This window comes from Alexandromys fortis, unplaced genomic scaffold (assembly GCF_014885135.2).
Source record: "Alexandromys fortis isolate MF-2015 unplaced genomic scaffold, M_Fortis_MF-2015_v1.1 scaffold_40, whole genome shotgun sequence".
Lineage (NCBI taxonomy): Eukaryota > Metazoa > Chordata > Mammalia > Rodentia > Cricetidae > Alexandromys > Alexandromys fortis.
Window position 1 is genome coordinate 9496627 of NW_026067966.1, and position 21631 is coordinate 9518257.

Sequence of the window (21631 nt, forward strand, 5' to 3'; positions counted from 1 at the left end):
AGAAATAAAGAAATGTTAAAAGTATACAACCCTTTCCAAACTTAAAAGTTTGGATTAGCTACGGTTAAAATTCCTGGTTTAGATAATATTTCACTCAAAAAGGCTTAGTAAAACGTAGAATATTGATCTTAAAACTTGCTCTGTTTATATCCCTGACAAACAAGAGAACTGGGGTTTGGAGAAATGGCTCAGAAAAGAGCACCAGCTTCTCTTTCACAGGACCAAGGTTCAATTCTCAGCACCACATGGCAGCTTAGAACCACTTGCAAACTCCAGTCCCTCTTTTGGCATCGACAGGGACCAGGCACACACATCTTGTGTACGCAGGCAACTAAGACATTTTCACATGGGCTTATATATTTACTTGTAAATTTTAAATGTTACTTATAAAAGATTTTAGGACAGGCATAAATATTTAAATTATTCAAGTAGAATTAAGTTTTTCACTAACAGAGAACAATGTCCTTAAATGTGCTTCACTGAAAGATCACTAACATCTTTCAACAGCAGTTCTGGTCAGGGATGAGGTGCACGCCTTTAATCCCACCCAGCACTGAGGCAGGGCCTGCAAGGGCTGTCTGTCTATACAGCAGCAGCACTTACCCTGTCCACCTAGGCTTAAGGTTTTGGAAGTGTGATTGGATACCTACTAGTTTAAAAGAGAATTCTAAATGTAGAGACTAGCAAAACTAAGCACCTTTTAGCTGTGCTTAAAACAATTTTTTTTTCATTTCCATCTATCAACGAGGTAAACTGTCAATGTCATTTATCCAATGTATTTGATCTCTGTATCTAAACTGGTTATTGTCCTCTAGCAAAAAGGTATGGCTTTCTTCTTTTTTTTGAAACAAGATCTCATTATATATATAGCTCTGCTGGCCTGGACCTTGCCTTGGAGACCAGGCCTGCCTTGAACTCACAGACATCCATCCCCGTCTCTGCCTCCCTGACACCAGTGTTAAAGGTGTGGTCTCCATATCCAGCTAGTTTCATATTTAACAGGAAAGTTCAGCAGCACTGAGACTGAAACTTCTGAAAAAAAAAAACTAAGAAAAGCCTAAGGCTTTAGATAGGAGTTTTTAAAGAAAACAAACCTACAATGTTTACCATGAAAAAGGTTAAGAAAGCATCTACAAATTTCTCCACAGCTTAAGTTTCTTCTAAAAAGTAATTACTCTTTCATTTGTGGCTAACACCCTCCTCACCACCACCAAGAAATGATAGTATAATTTTTTGTTTTGTTTTTTTAAAATCTACTGGGTAAAATATCCCTTCAAAGCCCTCGTTTGCCACCACCAAGATCAGAAACTTTGGAACACTTGTCTCGGGTTAACAAAACAAAAGCTAGCCGGGCGGTGGTGGTACACGCACTCGAGAGGCAGAGGCAGGCGGATCTCTGGGAGTTCGAGGCCAGCCTGGTCTACAAGAGCTAGTTCCGGGACAGGCACCAAAAGCTACAAAGAAAACCCTGTTTTGAAAAACCGAAAAAAAAAAAAAAAAAGTACCCCTCCTACCCTTAAGTCAGATGACAGCAATGCTGTGTAAGGGCCACAGAAGCACCATATTATATAAGGTTTTCACTGCTGTCCCCGTCATATCACAAAGCATGAAAAAATGTGTCTACCAACACCGAGTCTCCAGTTGCTTCCTCCTCCTTATTCTACTTAGGGAGCCAGCACTATCATGCTATTCTTTCAAATTTCAAACATGTTCATTTCCACATCTTTGGACTATTTTTATCACTGGCCTGGCTTAGCTGCCTTTCCTGTCTTCTGGTATTTGCTCTCTGTATTCCCCAACCACCTTAAATGAATTGCAGCAACCTTCCCTTTGCATCTTGATCTGCCCTTTCCCCTGTTTTATTAACCTCTGAGCACTGATCCTCACCTGACACATTTTATTTTCTCAGTGTGTCTCTCCACTCACATGTGATCTTCATGAGAACAGAGGTATTGTTTGTTCACTGCTGTCTCTGATAGCACCTAGAACAGTGACTGCACACAGCATGTGATCAATAAACATTTGCTGAAGAAATGGATATAATAATTTAAAGTAATAAAATCTATAAATCCTTTCTGGTACATTTTTAGACAGTACTATATTGATATGTGGCCCAAAATGGTAAGTGCCACTGCCAACCCTGTACACAATGAGATGTGATTTGTACATGGAAGAATGTATTGGGGCAGCACGGTGAAGCTGTACATGGAATACTAATACAGCTCAATCTCTGATAGTACTATATTAAGATGTATCAACAGACATACCACTATTCTTATTCTCCATTGAGAGACACATCCCCTGGATATTTTGGGAATTTTATTCTATAATACTAACATTCTACCATCTGGAAGTTTGAGGGACACTTTCACTCTTTGTTTGATAACCTCTTCTAAACCACTATCACTGAGTTATTAACACTAACATTGCTAACTGGCTGAAATAACTGTAAGTTTAACACATTCTCCTGGTTTAGAGTATTTAACAAAAAATATACAGATACATCTCCAAATAATCCAGGTTTCAAGGAGTCCAACTTTTCTCTTTTAAATGTTTTTAAAATTATATAGCTCACTGTGATGAAAATGTATTCTTGAAAAGACAAATATATTTTTCTAACAAAGTTAAGGACATTTACTACTTGGGTTTAAGTTATGTTGCCCCAAAATAAGATTAAAATTAAGACTACAAGCAACAATTAAATATCACATTTTCTTAAGGACTGTAATACACATTTCGTAGCCTAGTTTTATTTCTTAATTAAAATAAAACCTTCTTAAGTGAAAAAGAAAGAAAGGGCCAATGTGCTCAATGTCAGTTGATTATTACTATGTGAAGAAGGTCCAGCCTCTAAACTCTTGACTAGCAGACCATGTTCTCTCCATTCTGCTCTAGAGAAGAATTCAGGTATGGAATCAGTAATGAGATAATATGGAGGATGAACTAAGTCAAAAGACTACTTATGATTGTAGTTTCTAGAAACAGGCCTTTATTTGAATAATACTGTCACCGACTTGTTAATAAAGTCCATTCCCAGTATCTTCAGGATTTCACACGACAACAGCTTTCTACCCCCCTTCAGTGGTCAAGCAAACCAAAGGAAAGAAAAAGTAGAAGAGGTAACAGCATCTCAATACCTCCGCATAAAGCTGACACCCTGACATGGGTTTGGATGACAGTAACAGAATGGCTGTTCTAGGACAAAGGAGGAAGCACTCCTCCCCCATGCAATTATCAGTCAGTTTTGGCTACCCTACATGGAAAATGCAACAGCTCTCATCAAAAACAATTAAGGCTGAGCAAGAGAAATCAAAGATACACCATATAGTAAATGCGGAAGAAAAGGAGAAGCCTGTTGAATCTGGAAATTTTCCTTAAAGTAGGAAAGGGTGTGAGGGAAGAAGGGAGAGAAAGCAGTTCGAGTGAAAAGAATCCACTTTGTTTAGTTCTTAGGGGTCACCAGGTCACAACACCAGAAAGGCACAATTCTGGCAAGCTCACAGTATTTCAGCCATTGGACTTCCCTCTAAGGTACAGCTTCCTCTTTGTCAGTGTTTACGCAGTTCTGGAAGAGGGTTGGGGGAGAAATGTTACAGAGGGTTAAGCAATAACCAAGTAATGAGTAGGTACAACACTCAGGCTGAGAGTCTGACGTAACCCTGAAATCCACGTTCACAGAGAAGGACAAAGACATAAATAATTTCTCACCTTCCTTTCTAAAAATAGTTTTCTTCAAATCTAGGACCTAGGACTCACCTGAGTTCCGGAGAAAAGTCTTTTTAAGTCCTTACAGGAAGACTGTGAAGTAAAAAATATGAAACGGGAGGCTGGGGTTATGGCCTACTTGCATGAAAGTTCAGTCTTTTTTTTTTTCTTCAATCGGCTGAATTGGCAAAGAAATACACTGCCACTGCTCTTGGGTCCCTAGGCCTAAGTAGTCACCTTCAGAAAGAGTGCCTTTATTCCCTTTTACCCCAAAGGAACAATCAGACAGTACATGTGATACAATTAAAGTCTTATGATGGACCTCCTGAACATACTATTATTTCAAAGTTATAAAGTCTACCTTTTACACAGCCAATATTATGTCTGACATGATCTCTAAGTACAAATCCTATCTTCCTATCTCATTCTTTTCCCCATACAAACTCAGGCTCACTGCAGGTTAACTTCCCTTAATTGAGGCACATCAGCCCCAGGCCTTTTCCAAACATTTCCACTCATCACATGGATTTACTAATTTAAAATAATTTAAATAAATGCTTTTTTTCTGTAGATTAAAAAAAAGTAATTTTCCTTAGGTCTGTCCCTGCACATACAGCAGAAATATACAGAAACAACACATTCCTTTATATGAATAAAATAAATCTACGCTAGATGTGTCTTTATTTTCACAACTAATAAAAGGAGACAGAAACGCTATAAACAAGTTGTTAAAGTATATGCAGAACTTTTTATACACATACCTGAACTGTCTGGACTTGTGGAGACTGAATGACTGATGGCTGGGCAGCCTGAATAACTCCATGGACTTGGACTGTCTGCCCATTGGGCAGCTGCACTAAGGTTACAGTGGGAGCAGACGATGTCGCGTGAGCTGCTGGCATGGATACCTATGGAAACATGGAAAGCAATTACCATCACAGAAACCTCTCGGGTTCAATATGAAGTAGCTTATAATTAGCAAAAGTATGACCTTCCTGATTGTAAGTATTTCAACAATGTGAAAGAAATCAATGATTTAATACTCTTTAAAAAATTTAAACCATATACAAATCCCTCTTCCCCTCTACTTTTCAGCCCATCGAGAAACAAAAACAGTCAGCTATCTCATGTGGTATCTACCCAGGGATCCTAGTGATCCTCTCAAGGCTACAGAGTACTTCCTTCATATGCTGCTTTACAGTTTCTGGCCTGCTTTGATATCTACTTTTGCTTTTTTATAAAATTAAAGGCAAAGTAAATAAGAATTATCTTCACTTAAAGACAAAAACATATTAAGAGATTAATTCACCCAAGGTCAACAACAGACATGCTGGTCTTAAGCATCAAAATTTTCAGAATACCCTGGTGTTAAATAAACCATGTTTTACAACCTTAACTCTTCAAATTTGGGCAAATAGGACTTACTAAGTTTAGAACAATACATTCTAAAATATATTATAATATTCTAGTTTATACTAATTATAAGCATGTCTTTTCATTAAAAAGAAAGTATATGAATTATAATTAAAACTTTCAATTCTTCCCATTCAAAAAAAAATGACTAAACTGGTTAACAGGTGGTATTTTAGGATGTGTGTGGTGTGTGTGTGTGTGTAATACAGGGAAAGACACATACCACTGCTCAATGTCAGAAGCAGAGATACAGCAGCTCAAAAGGCTTCAGTGGTCTAATCATAAAAAAACCTACACACATTAAAAGTTTTCAAGCTAGGCACAGTGGCATGTGCCTTTAAACCCAGTACACAGATGTAGGGAGACCTCTGCAAATTCCAGACCAGCCACGGGTACAGTGAGATGCTGTCTCAAAACAAATAAAAATCTTGCATTTTCATCAATCAGAGTGGCATATGCTCATAATACCAATACTAAAGAGGTAGAGGCAGAAGGATGCTGCAAGTTTAAACAAAGTCAGCCTAAGCTACCATTTGAGGCCCAGTCTTAAAAAGAAAAAACAACCTTTTCTATTCTCAGAATATAGGAGGAATAGCCTGGTAAGGTTTCCATTTTAGATCAGTCGCTCTAGAGGCTGAATAACAGAGACCCTTCAGTGGGAGAGCACGGGAGGTGGGGCCATGAGAAAGCCTATACAGTAGTTAGGGTAGGTGAGGCAGAAGGTGGTAAGGAAAGGCTTTCTGAACGACCAGTGCAAGATGGGAACTAAAGATGCTAGCAGTGGCCAACAGGTCAGGGAGAGCTAAGGCTGTGGTGGAAGGTGCAGTACTGAACATTTGCAAAGAAACCCAGCAGGAAGGGATGCTTCCATCAAGCCAGGAAAAAGATCCTTTGAAGACAAGTTATCTTTAGCACAAAAATTAAAACTAGAAGTTTTCTTTTCTTAGATGGCTACAAAATTTTTGTTTTTAGTTCTATTCTCTCTGGTCACTTGCAGTTATGTGTAATTTTACCTGGCTCTGTAAATGTGCCGAGTACTCTGTATGCAGAGTAACACAGGTAGTCTATTCCTAACATCGGAATGAAGAGTGAACTAAGAGGATACGGTCCCTCAGGTTACTCTTGAGTTGTCTCATCTTAGCTCCCTAGTTGTCTTCTTCCATGCATCCTTTAAAGGCGAAGCTAACAAGCTAGCTCAGTGACTTCTACCCTAGTTATTCCTAAGTTTTTCCACAAACATGTAGTCCAACATAGAGTACCAAACAGCCGGACTGCTTTCTTGTGAATGTGGGCGGGAAACAGACAAGTCCTCTAGCTCTAACGTGGGGTTTATCTCCAGCTCCCCTTTTGTCACTTTTACCACAGGGTTTCAATTGATTATCCGCTGACCTTGAACTTGGGGTTCACCTGCCTCAGACTCCCAAACAGCAGTTACTACAAGGCCTAGCTAAAACTCCCATGTATTCCTACTACCAGCACTGCCATAGCATATCTGCCATGTTTTTATTTTATTTGCTGTTATTTGTGCCTGCTATGCCTGTGAGGCACTCTCCTATCACAGGTGTCCGACCTTTGATATTATCATGTACAAATGTGTTGGGCCACATTCACAACTACCTTGGGAACATGTGGCCTGGTCCCAAGTGAAATACGCTTGAGAGGTGGTTCTCAAGGCACACAGACGCATTCAGTTTTTACAACACTCTATCATGGAACCTATTTTTCAGTTTTAAAATCTATTACAAATATCTCTGCATATTTACTAAAAATATGACTACATAATAGAATGTATTATAGAATTTGTTTAATAAGTCTTATATTACTTTTTACTTGGATTTATTAAAATTTTACATTCTCATCTGGGTGGTGAATGTCTGTAACCCTGAGACTGAGGAGGGTGAGGCCGGACTGCTCTAGTGTGAGGCCAGCCTAGGGACACAGTGATGCACTGCACATTCTCATCATCAAAACCACAGGTTTCTTTAAACTTTAAATTCTAAAAGGAAAATAAGATGTATTATTTTATGTTGATTATCTTTCTTATTTACACTGATTGTTTTCTTGCCCCTCCTATTCATTGACAAAATCATAATCATCTTATCTTGCCTTAGCTTTACAATGTTTTCCTAGCATTTAAAAGCTGGTATTAAAATTTTTTTTAAAGATTTATTTATTTATTATGTATACAACATTCCTTCCATGTATGCTTGCATGCCAGAAGAAAGAGGGCACCAGATCTCATTATAGATGGCTTTGGGCCACCATGTGGTTGCTGGGAATTGAACTCAGGACCTCTGGAAGAACAGTCAGTGCTCTTAACTTCTGAGCCATTTCTCCCGCCCTGGTATTAAAAATTTATACGGAATCAGAATTAACAGGAAGTTCTGTTAAAATCTATGACACACGCCTCTCTCGAAGGCTCAGGGAACTCAGTACAAGAGGAAGTGGAACAACCGTAAGAGTCAGGAGGGAAGGAGTGCTGTGAAACCCTTCGCTCTGGACAACACATTGCTGTTACACTAACTCAAAACGGTCTCCTTACCTGCATAGGAGATGTAAGTATGGACGGAGCCTAGAACGTTCTATCATGGAGAGAATGGGGGGGGGGGGACCTAATGGTTGCTGGGAGGACAGCCATTTTCTTTGCTAGTACAACCACTTGCAAGTCCACACTTGAGTAACGCCCCCCTCATGCGCACGTAAGCAGCCGTAATTAAACTCAGTGGTCACAACAGAAGGAACAGAAGGACATCAGAGTGGAAGGACCTTGGAAAGAAGGGGTCATGAGCATGACCCAAATATATTATATGACTGTATCCAACTGTTAAAAACTAAAAGAAAAATTTTTTAAAGTGTGGTGTATTTGTAAAGGAACTTAGATGGGCAAATAAAAAAATATAATTGTAACAAGACAAGAAGAAAGGAGAAAAGCTTTCTTAAAGTTCACTTTTGACTACACATTTCACTTTTAAGTCTTCAGTGCTGGAGGGCTGCCTAATGATAAACTGAGCATGTTCCCTTCTGAATTCCAAATTATATTTCATGAAATTGATTTCACTTTTATATGTATAATCATATAAATGTGGAAACTAGGAAAGGAGGCAACAGAGTTTTCTAGGCTGAAGAGCAGATGGATTAATAGTAACAAACTAAGAAAACCACAGATGGCCAATTCATGGAGGAAGAGAAAGCCTGATCTGTACCACAGAACCCAGGTGCTGAGGATCAACACTGTAACAGGTGGCATGAAGGGAAGGGCTGAAAGTAAGGAAAGGGCGGTTGGAGGCTCTTAAGGAAGAAATGGATCCTTTCAATCCCTGTAGAGGAAAAGTCCGGCCCACAGAGAACAGTGGAGAAGTACTACAGACAATGGGTCTTAACCCCATAACTCCAGAACGACTGGTCACTATTAAATCCCAGCCCTTTCTCTCCCTTGCCTCTGGGGGCCTAGTCAAACTCAAGGAGAAAGTCCAAGACACTAACAGTTAAGATCACCATTCCCTACAGTTAAGTTCATCCTTTGGAGCTGTTAGACTCCAAATATATCCACGAAGCTTCCAAAGTAGCTTCTTAGTCATTTATATCTATCTACTTATCATTTAATGTTGAGGCATGAGCCCAAAGCTTTGCATGTGCTAAGTACAAGTTCTACCATACAATTCTATCTCCTCATCTCCCCCCACTTTAATCCTGGGCAGACATCCAGAGTGTTAAGAATTTGGTGGACGCCTCTACTGGGAAAGATGGAGACCAAAACAAATGGAAATAAAGATGAAGAGCTATATGAGCATTTAAAAAAGAGAAACTAAAAATAATCACCAAAACAAGACAAAAATGAAAACCACCCCCCAAACAAACCCCTTCCCCTGAGGATAAAAGAAGACACTGACCTATGAAAAGGGAGAGACACTACGGAAACACCAAAGGACTGCCCAAGGAACAAACACAACACTTGGAAACATGTTAGCAAAATAAAGATTCAAATGGTAGGATGGAGTTATAGAAGAACCTCCCAAAAAAGCAGAGCAAATAGGATGAAAAGCAGCAAAGAAAACAGAAGGAAAATAAACAAACAAACAAACAGTCCCAGAAGCATAATATCTGAATCACAAGGATCCTAAAAGACATACAAAACAACCACCAATTATCTGAAAGAAACTGCCCCAAAGTGACGATGTGAATTTTCACTGTAAGAGGGGATGACTAAATACAGAGAACAGAAATGAACCAATTTATTAATACTTTTTATATGTAGAGACCTAAAGTACTTTATAATATGCTAGATATAAGAAATGAATTTGATCTCAAACTTTGTAAACAACACTAAGTGGACCATAGAAAGTAACTGATAATTTTCAAGAAAGTCTTCTTACCAAGAATTCTTATGCCAGCTAATCTTTTCATGCTCTACCTTATCAAGAATACAAATTCCCGAAGAAAGTCATGAGAAGAGAAAGAATGCCCAAGATGAATATATATATATATATATATATATATATATATTGATTGAACAACCAGACCAGAAGAACACATGTTGAAGGCTGTCATCATCGAAGAACCTGCTTAGCTAAAATGCTCAGATGAGCCCCAACTTCTCTCAGTATGTTGTACTAAGCCTGTATTTACTAAGTGCTGCCTCATCTGATATATTAACTGTCTTACCTGAGATCTGCAGGGGAAACCCTGTTTTCTTACGAGAAAAGACAGGCAGCCTGCCTACTCTGTTCCTGCTGGAGCTCCAGTATCTGACTCACACCAACCCTCATCCCACCTGTGGCGAGCCCTTTATTTCTCAGGACTTATTTTGATCAGTCATTTCCACTGCAGATTCTTAGCTGAGCTAGGGCAAAGCAAAGCCTCTAGCAGGATTATTTTTCTAAGGAGCTTCACTTTAGAGAGGAACCAGCCAGGCATGGCTGTGCACACCTTTAACCCTAGAACTGTGGAGGCAGAGGAAGGTGGATCTCTCTCGAGTTTGATACCAGCCAGGGCTACACAGAGACATTCTGTCTCCAAAAATGGGGAAAAGAAGTATCAGTCTTACCCTACAGGTTTATATATATTTGGTTTTTTATATTAAGCACTGTTTTCATGAATATTGAGGTAAAGATCTGTTAATAAATAATAAACGGGAGATGACGGCCTTAAGGACAGGATACTTAAAACCAGACTAAATGTACTTAAGAATGCACAGGGGAGAGACTGCTATCATTCTTAGGACTGACTCAATTTGCTTGCTTAATCTGCTTTTTAGTATCAGAATATATAAACTTAGGTTTCCAAATATATCTGTACCTCCAGGTCCCAAAATAAGTCTGTGTGGTATTAAAACAAAAACAAACAAACAAAAAAAAAAACCAAACAAGGCAGCTGTCATAATCAAGGTTTTATTGCCTTGAGAGGGCCAATTAATTTGTTAGTAAAAAAGTAATTATTTTTGGATCATGTCACTACACAAACTATATTAATGTTTAATGATGCATTTTACTGTTAATTAGTCATTACTATCATTTCTAAACATACGCTAATACTAATAGTGAGTCGGCATTCTGATACTCTCTTGGAAGAGACACAGCCTGGATCTCTCCATGTATTTATACCTGGGCTAATGTGGCAATCTGTGGTTGTGCTTGAGCTGTCATTTGTTGGTTTTCAGCTTCTGTTACAGCAGCATCTCCACTCTGCTGGTTGTCTGCTCCAGATTCCATGGTCATTTAGTTACCTACAATAATATGGAAGAACGTTACAAGCACTACAGTGCTTTGTACTTTCGTGAGTTTAAAGGCAAACTTAAAGTTACAAATAGGTCTACGTGATGGTTAGGTTAGTAAATGCACTTAGAAATCTAGTTAAAACAGAATAGAGCTGACCTTTTACTCAATTTGTTCAAATCTGCTGAGCTATAAACCTAGTACCTTCAAACAACAAACAATGAAGAAATTCAAAGTCTTCCTTGGATGTGTCTTGCTAACAGGAAATAGGGATGGTCCCTCTCATGACTCTTCCTTTACTAACGAGGAGGGCAGAGGGCAGCAAAGCTCATTCTCTCAAGCTGCACCGGTCAGGTTCAGAAAGAGGGAAGAGAGCAGGGCGAGCGTCAGGTCCCTCCTCTAGGCATTTCCTCCTGTCAGAGCAAGAAGCAGAGCAACTGTAAGCCACGCACTAGTAGACAAAAGGTACCAAGGCAAATCAGCCCAAGTTTCAAAAGCCCACACAGTGGACCACAGAGGTAAAAATGTAAGATTAAAGCCAGAGCCGCATCAGAGACTCCAGTTCTCAGTCATGGCAGAGTGCAACACAGAAGCAAAACACATTTTGAAATACTGGACTGTCAATAGTGAACTCTAGCACATGTAGAGCCCATTTTGCTAAGAATTTTACAGATCTGTATAGTGCTCTGGCACCTAACAGCAGCAGAAGTCAGTGGAGCAGAGCCCCTAGCAGCAGTGGGTACAAAAGATTAGTAAATTTTCAGGTAACAAGAAGCAACCCTTTCTAAATATTGTTTGGTGGTGGAAGGGAATACTCCTGGTGCATCCCTCTTCTAACTCAAGGCCTACATATTACCAGACAAAAATGAATGTACTATGAGCAATATCTATACTCGTTCCTCACATAACGGAAAAATCTCAATGCTTTACCAAACAACTCTAAAACTAAGAATCAAAATTGACACATCCTTATGATCATTATAATACTATCAACATGTATCAAATATTTAATACATCATTATTTATTTATAAGTTTTAAATGATGATAAAATGTTTCTTCAGAAATTAATATACAAAGTTAGAAATACTAGCATCCATAAAACCCAGATGACAAAGTAAAAAGGTCAGATTTGACAAATGGTTATTTAAAACAGTCATAAAGCCCCCAAGACACTGGGAAAATAACTGCTGTGAGCACCACAAAATCATCAAAGTTGAAATACTGAGTCAGTATGAAACTTTTACAAAAATGCAGTTAAAAGGTATTTGATGTAGAATTTGTTTTTTAAGATCATAAAATCATCTTTAAGAGACCTATGAAAAGAATTACTTTAGTAAAAAGAGAACTGTCTACAACATAATGACATTAAATGGAAAGGAATCTCATTTACGTTAAAAGCACACACACAGACAAAACGGAAAACCATAGATGTCACACTGCATCCACGGGAAGAGTGTGAGAAATAAAACGCTCAGCTGGAGTGGCAACTTACAGGGCTTTTATAGGATGACAAGTGTCTGGTATTCTTTTTACACACTTTACTATCAATACTGGTTAGAGATTTTTTTCCTTCTAAAGATTCAAGAGTGTTTGCACAGTTTAAAGAAAAAATATCAACATCAAACGTCATGAGTAACATTTCTGAGCTATTGACTAAAACTGTATTTCAACAGTGATTTGGAGATACCCACTGACATTTTCTCAAATCTCACGCTAAAATTACCATTTTGGCTGACTGTTTGCTCTATTTACAAATGGAGGAAAAAAAACTGAAATACCTGGTTATTATCCCTCATGAAACTTTAAATTATCATAACAGTTATACCCTAATTTTTTTAAAAAAATATAGTATGTAAAAATAAAACAATTAAAACAATTTAGCTATCCAAAATTTATCTATACTTCTGACCTGGAGGAAATGACATGTGGAAGAAAGAACTCATTTCAGGAGCAACAAATGAACACTCTAATGCTCTTTTGCAGATAAAATGTACACAATCATTTATAAAGACTTTATTTCTAGCCGTACGTACTTTTACAGCTACGCTGCCATCCGCACAGTTTCACTTTACCACTTGATCAAAGGAAATCTGCACATGGGTCATTTTTTGTTTTTATTTACAACACACTGAGACTTTATTTTTTAAAAAAAAAAAAAAAAACTAAAGTATAAGGCTTCTTTTGAGATTTTGGTTTAGAAAATAGCATTCAGTACTAAGTCATAACAAAAGAACAGAAAAGTTAAGTAGTCACAGCCCAGACACTCAAAACAGGGCTATGATTTTCTTATTTGCCCACTAATTAGATAATATTTTCTCACTGAAGTTATGGTTTTTTCAAGGGCTACAAGCCCCCAACTAAACTGCTAGTATTTTATTATCACTTCATGCAGATGGCTACCAGCCCTTACTCAGGGCAGGGATCAAGCTTAAACTGTTAACTTTTAGCTTAAACAGATACCAACCAAATTGGCAACAGCAAAATTGTGTCTTTCATAAGGAAACAGTGCTGGTAAGAATTTCATGCAGATGAGAAGGTTCTTGGACTCAACTACAACAGATATTCTTCTTTTGATTTTCACCTTGAGGGTGACACAACAGAAATCTGCCAGCTGGACTGAGCTGACAGGATCATTCATGTCCCACTGCAAAACTTGAGCCTATTTATGTCCTCCAGTATGGGAAGAACAGCCTGTGTGGCAACATGTGTAGAATCTTCAGATTTTTCATCAACCCAACTGTCGTATCCAGACACGGATTAACCTATCAGAAACAATTTGTGGGGTCCTGAACAAGTAAGAATATAAAAATTAGCCCTGGGGTGGAGACAAAGCAGGAAAAGCGGCTTGCCATGCAAGCCTGGCAACCTTAGTTTGATCCCTGGAAGCCCTCTCAAAGGTAGGAAAAACAACAACAAAAAAACCAACCAAACAAACAAAAATTCAACTCCACAGTCATCCTCTGACTGCCATCACTACTACCCCATCACAGGCACAGTGGTATTTTTTAAAATCTTAACTCTTAAAATGATTGGACTAGGAATTTTTAAAGTGCAACGGGCTAACTTACAACAAAATAATTCCCTTTACTGATATATACTTTATTAAAAATAGCCATAAATTTTATCAATTTACATTATATACATTATTCTTATATGAAAAGAATATCTGACTGTGCTGAGCATTGATCAAAGTACTAAGAGAAAACAAAAGAATGAAATTTTAGACAACTTTTCCTCATAGAGTTTATATTCTACTGTGCAGAAGCAGGGCTAGAGAGCAGGCAAAAAAAATATCTACCCCAGCAGATGGTAGAAGTGTGCAGGAATACCAGACCAGTAAAAATAGTGGCAGTATTTTGAGTATATTGTGGTATATTCTTCAGTATTACGAAGGCTGACCACTGAACCTGTCCTAACAAGTAGCATTTAGTTCTCCCAAGCGGCACCTACACAGAAATGTGCTGTATCAGAAATAACTTTGGCAGCAATACCTCTCTGTCTACACCAAGTTAACACAAATGAAAGCTCATCAACGCCAGTCAAACCGCCACGTTTACAATCACTAAAGGAAAAGGAGGTTGTGAACCTTCACTTTTTCTTCATTTTTCTTCTCATCTTCCTAACATCCTCAATAGTCTACAAGTTTTGGAAAGCAAACCCGTTTCCAGGGCTGTAGATGGTTGAGTAGTGAGGAGTACATGCTGACAGCTCTTGCAGAGCCCTAACTGATTACTAGCACCCACATCAGGCAGCTCACAATAACCTGTATCTCCAACGTCAGTGATCCAAGGCTGTGTCCTGGCTTCTGCTAGCACCTGCACTAACACGTTTGTCTCATATATGCGGACATGTTTTTAAAATAAAATAAATCTTTAAAAAAAGAGAACAAATCCATCCTCATAACATGGCTATTTAAGCCTCTAAATTCACAAATTTAATTCTTTTCAAGATGTGAGATAAAAGTTCAAAGAAATGAACTTCTAACTAATGGAACACATGCTGTTTGTTAAGATGGAAATGACCTCAATTAAAAACAAGGAAAGATTCCCCAGCAGAAGAACAAGCTCATGAACTCATTTTCATCTCCTAAAATTCCAGGGATTTAAGGGAACCACATAAACAGAATTCTGAGGTTTCCAGGGCAACTTGAGGAAAAGGCGTATTGGGGCAATTTTAAAACTGTCTAGGGCTAGAGATGACTCAGCATCTAGGAGTGTGCACCACTCATTCAGAGGCCTGCACTTGCCTTCCATCAGCTCACGCTCGGCTCTAGTTCTATCTAGCTCTAGGATCTGACATGTCTGGCCTCAGCATGCACCTGCACTTACATGCACACACCTACACACGCACACACCTACACACAGAGAGAGAGAGAGAGATCTTTAAAATAAATCTTACAATTCTGTTGTTATAAATACATTAATTAAAAACGTTTTGCAGGCAGGGCGGTGGTGGCGCACGCCTTTAATCCCAGCACTTGGGAGGCAGAGACAGGCAGGCAGATCTCTGTGAGTTCGAGACCAGCCTGGTCTACAGAGCTAGTTCCAGGACAGGCTCCAAAAACCACAGAGAAACTCTGTCTCGAAAAACCAAAAAATAAAAGTATACTCACCATGGGATACAGTAATTTCTAGTTGTTTTGTACTTGTTTTTAGTTTTTCAAAGAATTTAAAATTAAAACTCTTGCCAACCTGTCCTTCCACCTCTGACAGGTGCTTCTTCCTGAAGTGTTACTGAAAAAGGTAAGCAGTCCAGCTTCTGTATGACAGAGGTTATCTCACGGTCAATAACCATGTGGTACTTACTGCCTGCACTCCTCTAAAGTGCTTTACCCTGTAAAGCTTCCTGGCTGTTACCTCAAAACATTCGCTATTTGTCTGCTTTGATATGTCTAGTCTACCACAATTGAAATGTATGTAGTCAATACTCAAAACTGAGCAATGTTCCAAGTTTCTGAGACTACTAGTTTCCTGGTAAATATAGCATCCCTTCACTGAAACTAGGTAAGAAAAAATCATATTCAGTCATCATATGCACACCATTTTAGACACATACCTTACTCAATACTCATTAACCCCAACTGTCTAAAGCCGAGATTTGATAATGAGTGAAGACAGGCAATGAGATCAACTAAAATAAATAGCTACCTAAACCAAGTTGATTACATCTGTTCTCAAAATATCTGAGCCCTTCAAAACAAGGTCTTTTCTAAACAGAAAATAAATCTATACTTAAATCTCTTCTCTAGATAACAGAAGACATAAAAGTTGTAACATGAAGGCGATTGTAACGTACTGACTTAAATTAATTCTAGGGGCTGGAGAGAGAGCTCATCAGTTGAGAGTGTTTGCTTCCTCTTCCATGGTCAACATTAGCACCCCCAACACATCAGATGGTTTACAACTGCTTGAACTCCTGTTCTAGGAAATGAGACAATGGCACACACACACCACATCACACCGGGAACTTACTTTCCATGCTTCAAAGACAATCTGTGGCAACAGTGACCAGCATAACCTAACCACCACTCCACGTGGACGGCAGACAGCAACGCTGCAACACTACTTAATAAATCCCGATTTTAATTTCAGTATTTATGGCTTACTGCAGTTTTGTAATTACCATGCTGTGGGAGTGCCAGTCTTAAAAAGTTTCATAGCTTAGGAAAAAGAGTTCTCAAAGTGAGTATTCAGCAAGAGTGAACTGGGGAAGTGTTATGTGATTGTGTAAACACTGTGTAACTTACAGCAGTCATTTATGAATATCTAGTATATAGTTCTTTTCAAGAAGAAAGTTGAAAACTCCAAGTTTCTCATCTTGCTTTCTCATTTTCTTTCAGGTGAGCCTCCACACGGCTCTGAGAACAAGCTTCCTTGTCTGGGCAACAACAGACAGTGCTGCCTGGCAGGCAGCTGCAACTATGCAGCATGTGACACGCTAAGGGCTTCATTTCTTTTCAAATGATGGCATTAGTGCCTTAAAAAAACATTTATTCACCATGTACATGCGCAAGAATGCAGTCAGAGGGCAACTCTATAGTGGATTCTCACCTTCTGTTAGTCGGTCACTGCGACTGAACTCAGGTCATCAGGCATCGCAGCAGGTACCTTTAGTCCTGAACCACCTCACTGGCCTGGTCTCCCACCTCTTCCTAGTGAACTTCATTTGCAAACACTCATCTCATACAGCTTTTCATGAAGCTGACCCTTTAGGTAACGTCTAAAGGAAAGTGCCACAAGAAGGACCAGGAAGCTTGCTTCTTAGAAACAAGGACTGTACACCTTCAAAAAGTAAATACTTTTATAAGTGTTTCCATATTGAAAGAGTGAACCAGTCTTTACATTTGAAGTTCTGGTTTATAAACTAATTCCATTCCCAAACTGTAAAGACCCCAAAGTTATGACCGGAAGTTAAATGTTCAGTATTCTATTCAATGTGGTTGTGTGAGACCACTACATTCAATGGACACTGACTGTCCACGTGCTTTTAAGAAGTCTGTAAGTTGAAGAAGCAGTGTTAATTATTTTGAAGTAGGTCTTGAAATGCTTTTCTTGGTGAAATGTTTACAAGTCAGACACGGACAATGAAAACTCAGTCCCCTAAGGTTAGACTGCTGCTAGGGCATGGGTCAGAGGACACACATCCTAGCTCACAGACGGGTAGAGATGCTGAGGTCTGTAAGGAATTTACAGGCTTCAGGGCTATCATCTCAGTCATCAGTATTATAAAAGTGGAGAAGTGTAGACATAATCAACATTGAAATCCTACAGAATATAAAGAAATACGCAAGTCACTTTCATTATATGTTGCTTACCAGTCCGTCAGCAAATGAAAAAAATAAAAAACAAAAAACCCAAACCCAAAGCTCTAGCAGACTATATTTAAAGCAGACACGGATATTCTGTGAAGCTGACAAATGGCATGTAGACAGTGGCACAATTTTTTTTTATTTGTATTGTGTGTATTTATTTTTTACATTTGGGTTTATTTTTGATGTAACACACTGTGAATGTGGACAAATATATTATGACCCGCATTCACCATTATAGTATTATTATACAGGGTATTTTCTTTATGTATGGTTTTTTTTTTTTTTTTTTTTTTTTTGGTTTTTCGAGACAGGGTTTCTCTGTGGCTTTGGAGCCTGTCCTGGAACTAGCTCTGTAGACCAGGCTGGTCTCAAACTCACAGAGATCCACCTGCCTCTGCCTCCCGAGTGCTGGGATTAAAGGCGTGTGCCACCATCGCCTGGCTCTTTATGTATGGTTTTGAGTAGACATCTGACGTTCAGTATTTTTATCTTTAGTCTTGAAATAATCGACATCAAGCCCAACTTTCCAGGTAGACATACTTTTTCATTGTTATTTTGATTAACACAACTTCAATACTATTCTTTAAAGGAAGATTACTATATATAACATCAAAATTAATAAAAGCTCAAAGTACAAATCACCTTAAATCACAAAAAATAAATTTCTTCTTTAAGTTAAAAAAAAAAGGATAAAAAAAATCTGCAATTAAACCGAGCCTGGTGGTGCATACCTTTAATTTCAGTACTCGGGTGTGGTTGTGCAGAAGCAGGTGGATCTCTGAGTCTAAGACCAGCCTGGTCTACAGAGCAAGTTCCAGGCCAGCCAGGGCTACACATTCTGTTAAAAGAGACAAGTATAAAGCAAACTTATGGCCTAGGTCCTTATAAATATTCCCTCTAAACAAATATTACTATTTAATTAGCTATGTAAAACCGCAAACGTGCATTTGGAAATGAGGACTGGGATATAAGAAATTGGGGAGGGGTCATATGACCTGGCACTTATTGTTATCTCTCTATTGATACAGATCTGAGGAATGAAATAAAAAATTAATTCATTTTTCGATGACCTACGCTAGAATGTTTTACTCCAAGTCATCTATTTATAAATTAAAACTGAAATTTCTTAGAGACAAACTTTAGTAGTTATTAATAAAATAAAAGCTTTGAAATCTTCTTCCAGAGAGATAATGCTACAAAAAAAAAATGCTTTCCTATGACAGTGAGTTCATCCTTTACACTTCGAAGGACAGTTCAGTATTTCTAAAAGAAAATGAACGCAGTATCACTCACCTTGTGTAAGCTTAAAAGTGAATTTCCCAAATAGAACAATTGTAAATACACTAATCCAAGCTGACACCATAAATTCACTCAGAAAGTAGCCAATTATTATGTCATGTTCAAAATCGCCACTTCCTGGTTCTTCGTTGTCTTTCACCGATCACTCCAGAAACGGCGTATGGACACAGACCAGTGAGAGAGCAGCAGGCAGAGCCCAGCACCACACACATTAGACTTCAACTGCTTTTCATTAAACAAATGGTATTGCTTGTTGGGCTTTCAGAGTTATTTGGAAAATATGACAAAAAAAAAAAAAAGGAAAAAGATTCAGCGAGGCGGTGGTGGCACATGCCTTTAATCCCAGCACTTGGAAAACAGAGACAGGCGGATGGATCTCTGAGTTTGAGGCCAGTCTGGTCTACAAACGCAGTTCCAGGACAGCCAGAGAAACTCCATCTTGAAAAAACAAGGCAAAGATTCTAAAAGCACAAGCAACAGAAGAAAAGAAGTGATGAACTAGAAATAAAAACGAAACTATCCATGCCTCAAATAATAACATCAAGAAAGCAATAGAGTAGGGTGTAGCAGCACACACCTCTAATCCCAGCACTAGGGAGGCACAGGAAAGGTAGGTATTATAAATCTGAGACCAGCACATAGTGAGTTCCAGGACAGCCAGAGCTATAGTAAGATCCTTGTCTTGAAAAGACAAAGGAGAAAGAAAGGAAGAAAGAAAGAAAGAGAGAGAGAGATATATGACAATTAATAGACTGAGAGAGGAAAATGTAAATCATGTACCTGGTAAGACACTTATACCTAGATTAATAATTCACTTTGAAAACAGGCAAAGGATCTAAATAGATACTTCTCAAAGATACATAAAAGACCAATAAACACATATGAAATGATGTCTAAAACCATTAGAGAGATAAACATCAAAACCATAATGACATAGCTTTCTTGGCACCCACAAGAATGGCTATAATGGAGAAAATAGAATAGCAAATGTTAATATGAACATGGAGACGTTATGGCCCTCATACACTGCTAGTGGGAATATAGAATATGTGCAGTAGCCTTAGAAAATGTCCTGACAGTTCCTCAAACAGCTGCAACTGGACTGACATAAGGTCCAACACTTTCCTTGATATCTTGGCAAGATAATGAAACTATGTCTACATTGTATCATTTAGTCAAAGTGTCCAAGAACTAATGAGTAAAATAATGAGTATAATATAGACTATTATTTGGCAACAAAAATTAATACTGATAAATACTATATGGGTGAACTTTGAAAATATTAGCTAAGAAGCTCGCCACTATTAAGAATGCATCAAATGATTTCATTCATATGTAATGTCCAAAACAGATAATTTATAAAGCACAGATTAGCAGTTGTCTAGGGCTGCTGAGTATGGACTTTAGAGGGTGATGATTTCTTTCTGAAGTAATGAGTATGTTCCAGGGCTGACTGTGGCAACAGATGCACAATTTGGTAACAACATTAAAAACTACTGAATTATATCTGTCAAACAGGTGGATTATATATAGTAAATAACATTTCAATAAAGCTGATAGAGAAGCTATAATGTCTTTTACAATACACTGGAGGTCAAAAAATCTACATTTTAAGATAATTCAATGTATTTTCTATCTGAATATATATATTCAGATATATATATATATATATATATATGTCTTTCTTGTTTCTTATATAAAACTTAAACTTGTGCCTCATATTCAGGATCCCTTATACTGTCAATCCACAGTGACCTAATGCTCTCTTCACCAATCTGTATATATAGCAAGTTCACTGAACACCACTGTCCTCATTTTGTAGTATATTTTACTGCCTAGAATATACACTTCCACCTATACAAATTCTTCAATATTCCACTGAAATGGTGCCTGCCCACCAAAACTTGCCACATGAATTTTCAAAACTCTGTAGTTCTTCATGACAAAAGTGAGGTGTCCTTGTACCACCATCCCCTACAGTGTGCACTTCAAGCTCTTTGTGGGTGAGAGACAGAATATGTACATTCTACTTATAGCACCTGAACAATCTTCACTTGCTATCCAGGAATTATTTTCTTAAGTACCTGAATACATTTCCCTGTGATTTTATTCTACCAACTACGAATTGATGATCAGCAAATGTTCCATGAACAAATTAGGTTGATAAATAGCAACACATAACAGCAGAATATTACTATTGTTATTTGCGGTGAACTATACTGCTTCTACTGAATCAAGAAACCTCTTTAAGAGTAATAATGGCTGTTAGTGGCGGGGCATGCCTTCAATCCCGGCAGCAGCACAGGAGGCAGAGGTAGGTAGATCTCTAGATCCAATGCCAACCTTGTTTACAAAGTGAATTCCAGGCCAGCCAAGTGACAAGGGGAGACTTTTGTCTCCAAATAAATCACAAAAAAGAAAAGCCTAAGAATATAAATGCTTTTAAATAAGCAATAATTATCACTTTGTGATGAAAAATAGGATGCCTCCATGTTTCTTCCTGTCATTGTTAAGGCAAGCAGGGGTAAATCTCTCAATAATGTTTTATTAAATCCCGGTTAAATTAAACATTGTCTGTTACATCTACATCATAACTGCAACCAAAATCTCACAAGCAAATAACCAAGTTATTAGGATACAACTGAAACTCATTAAATCCTAGTTTCAAAGAAGATCCATTAGTGTTCAGGA

General features: G+C 38.2%; 1 protein-coding gene across 8 annotated transcripts in view; it reads right to left on the reverse strand.

The window, feature by feature from the left end:
• The window catches only part of Creb1 (cAMP responsive element binding protein 1), a 57376-nt gene that overhangs the window by 29722 nt on the left and 6023 nt on the right, over positions 1-21631 (reverse strand). For 3 of the 8 annotated variants that reach the window (XR_007593969.1, XM_050154184.1, XM_050154187.1), the window contains exons 2-4: positions 10719-10840; positions 4467-4613; positions 3757-3798 (exon numbers count right to left, since the gene is read on the reverse strand). Coding sequence is in view for 7 of the 8 variants with exons in the window: in XM_050154184.1 (XP_050010141.1) it covers positions 3757-3798; positions 4467-4613; positions 10719-10832 (303 nt within the window). In the remaining variant the exon portion in view is untranslated. Of the gene's footprint in view, positions 1-1887; positions 3719-3756; positions 3799-4466; positions 4614-10718; positions 10841-10988; positions 11012-11033; positions 11243-21631 lie in introns of those variants that run through there. The other 5 variants (XM_050154185.1, XM_050154186.1, XM_050154189.1 and 2 more) reach the window with 5 other exon arrangements.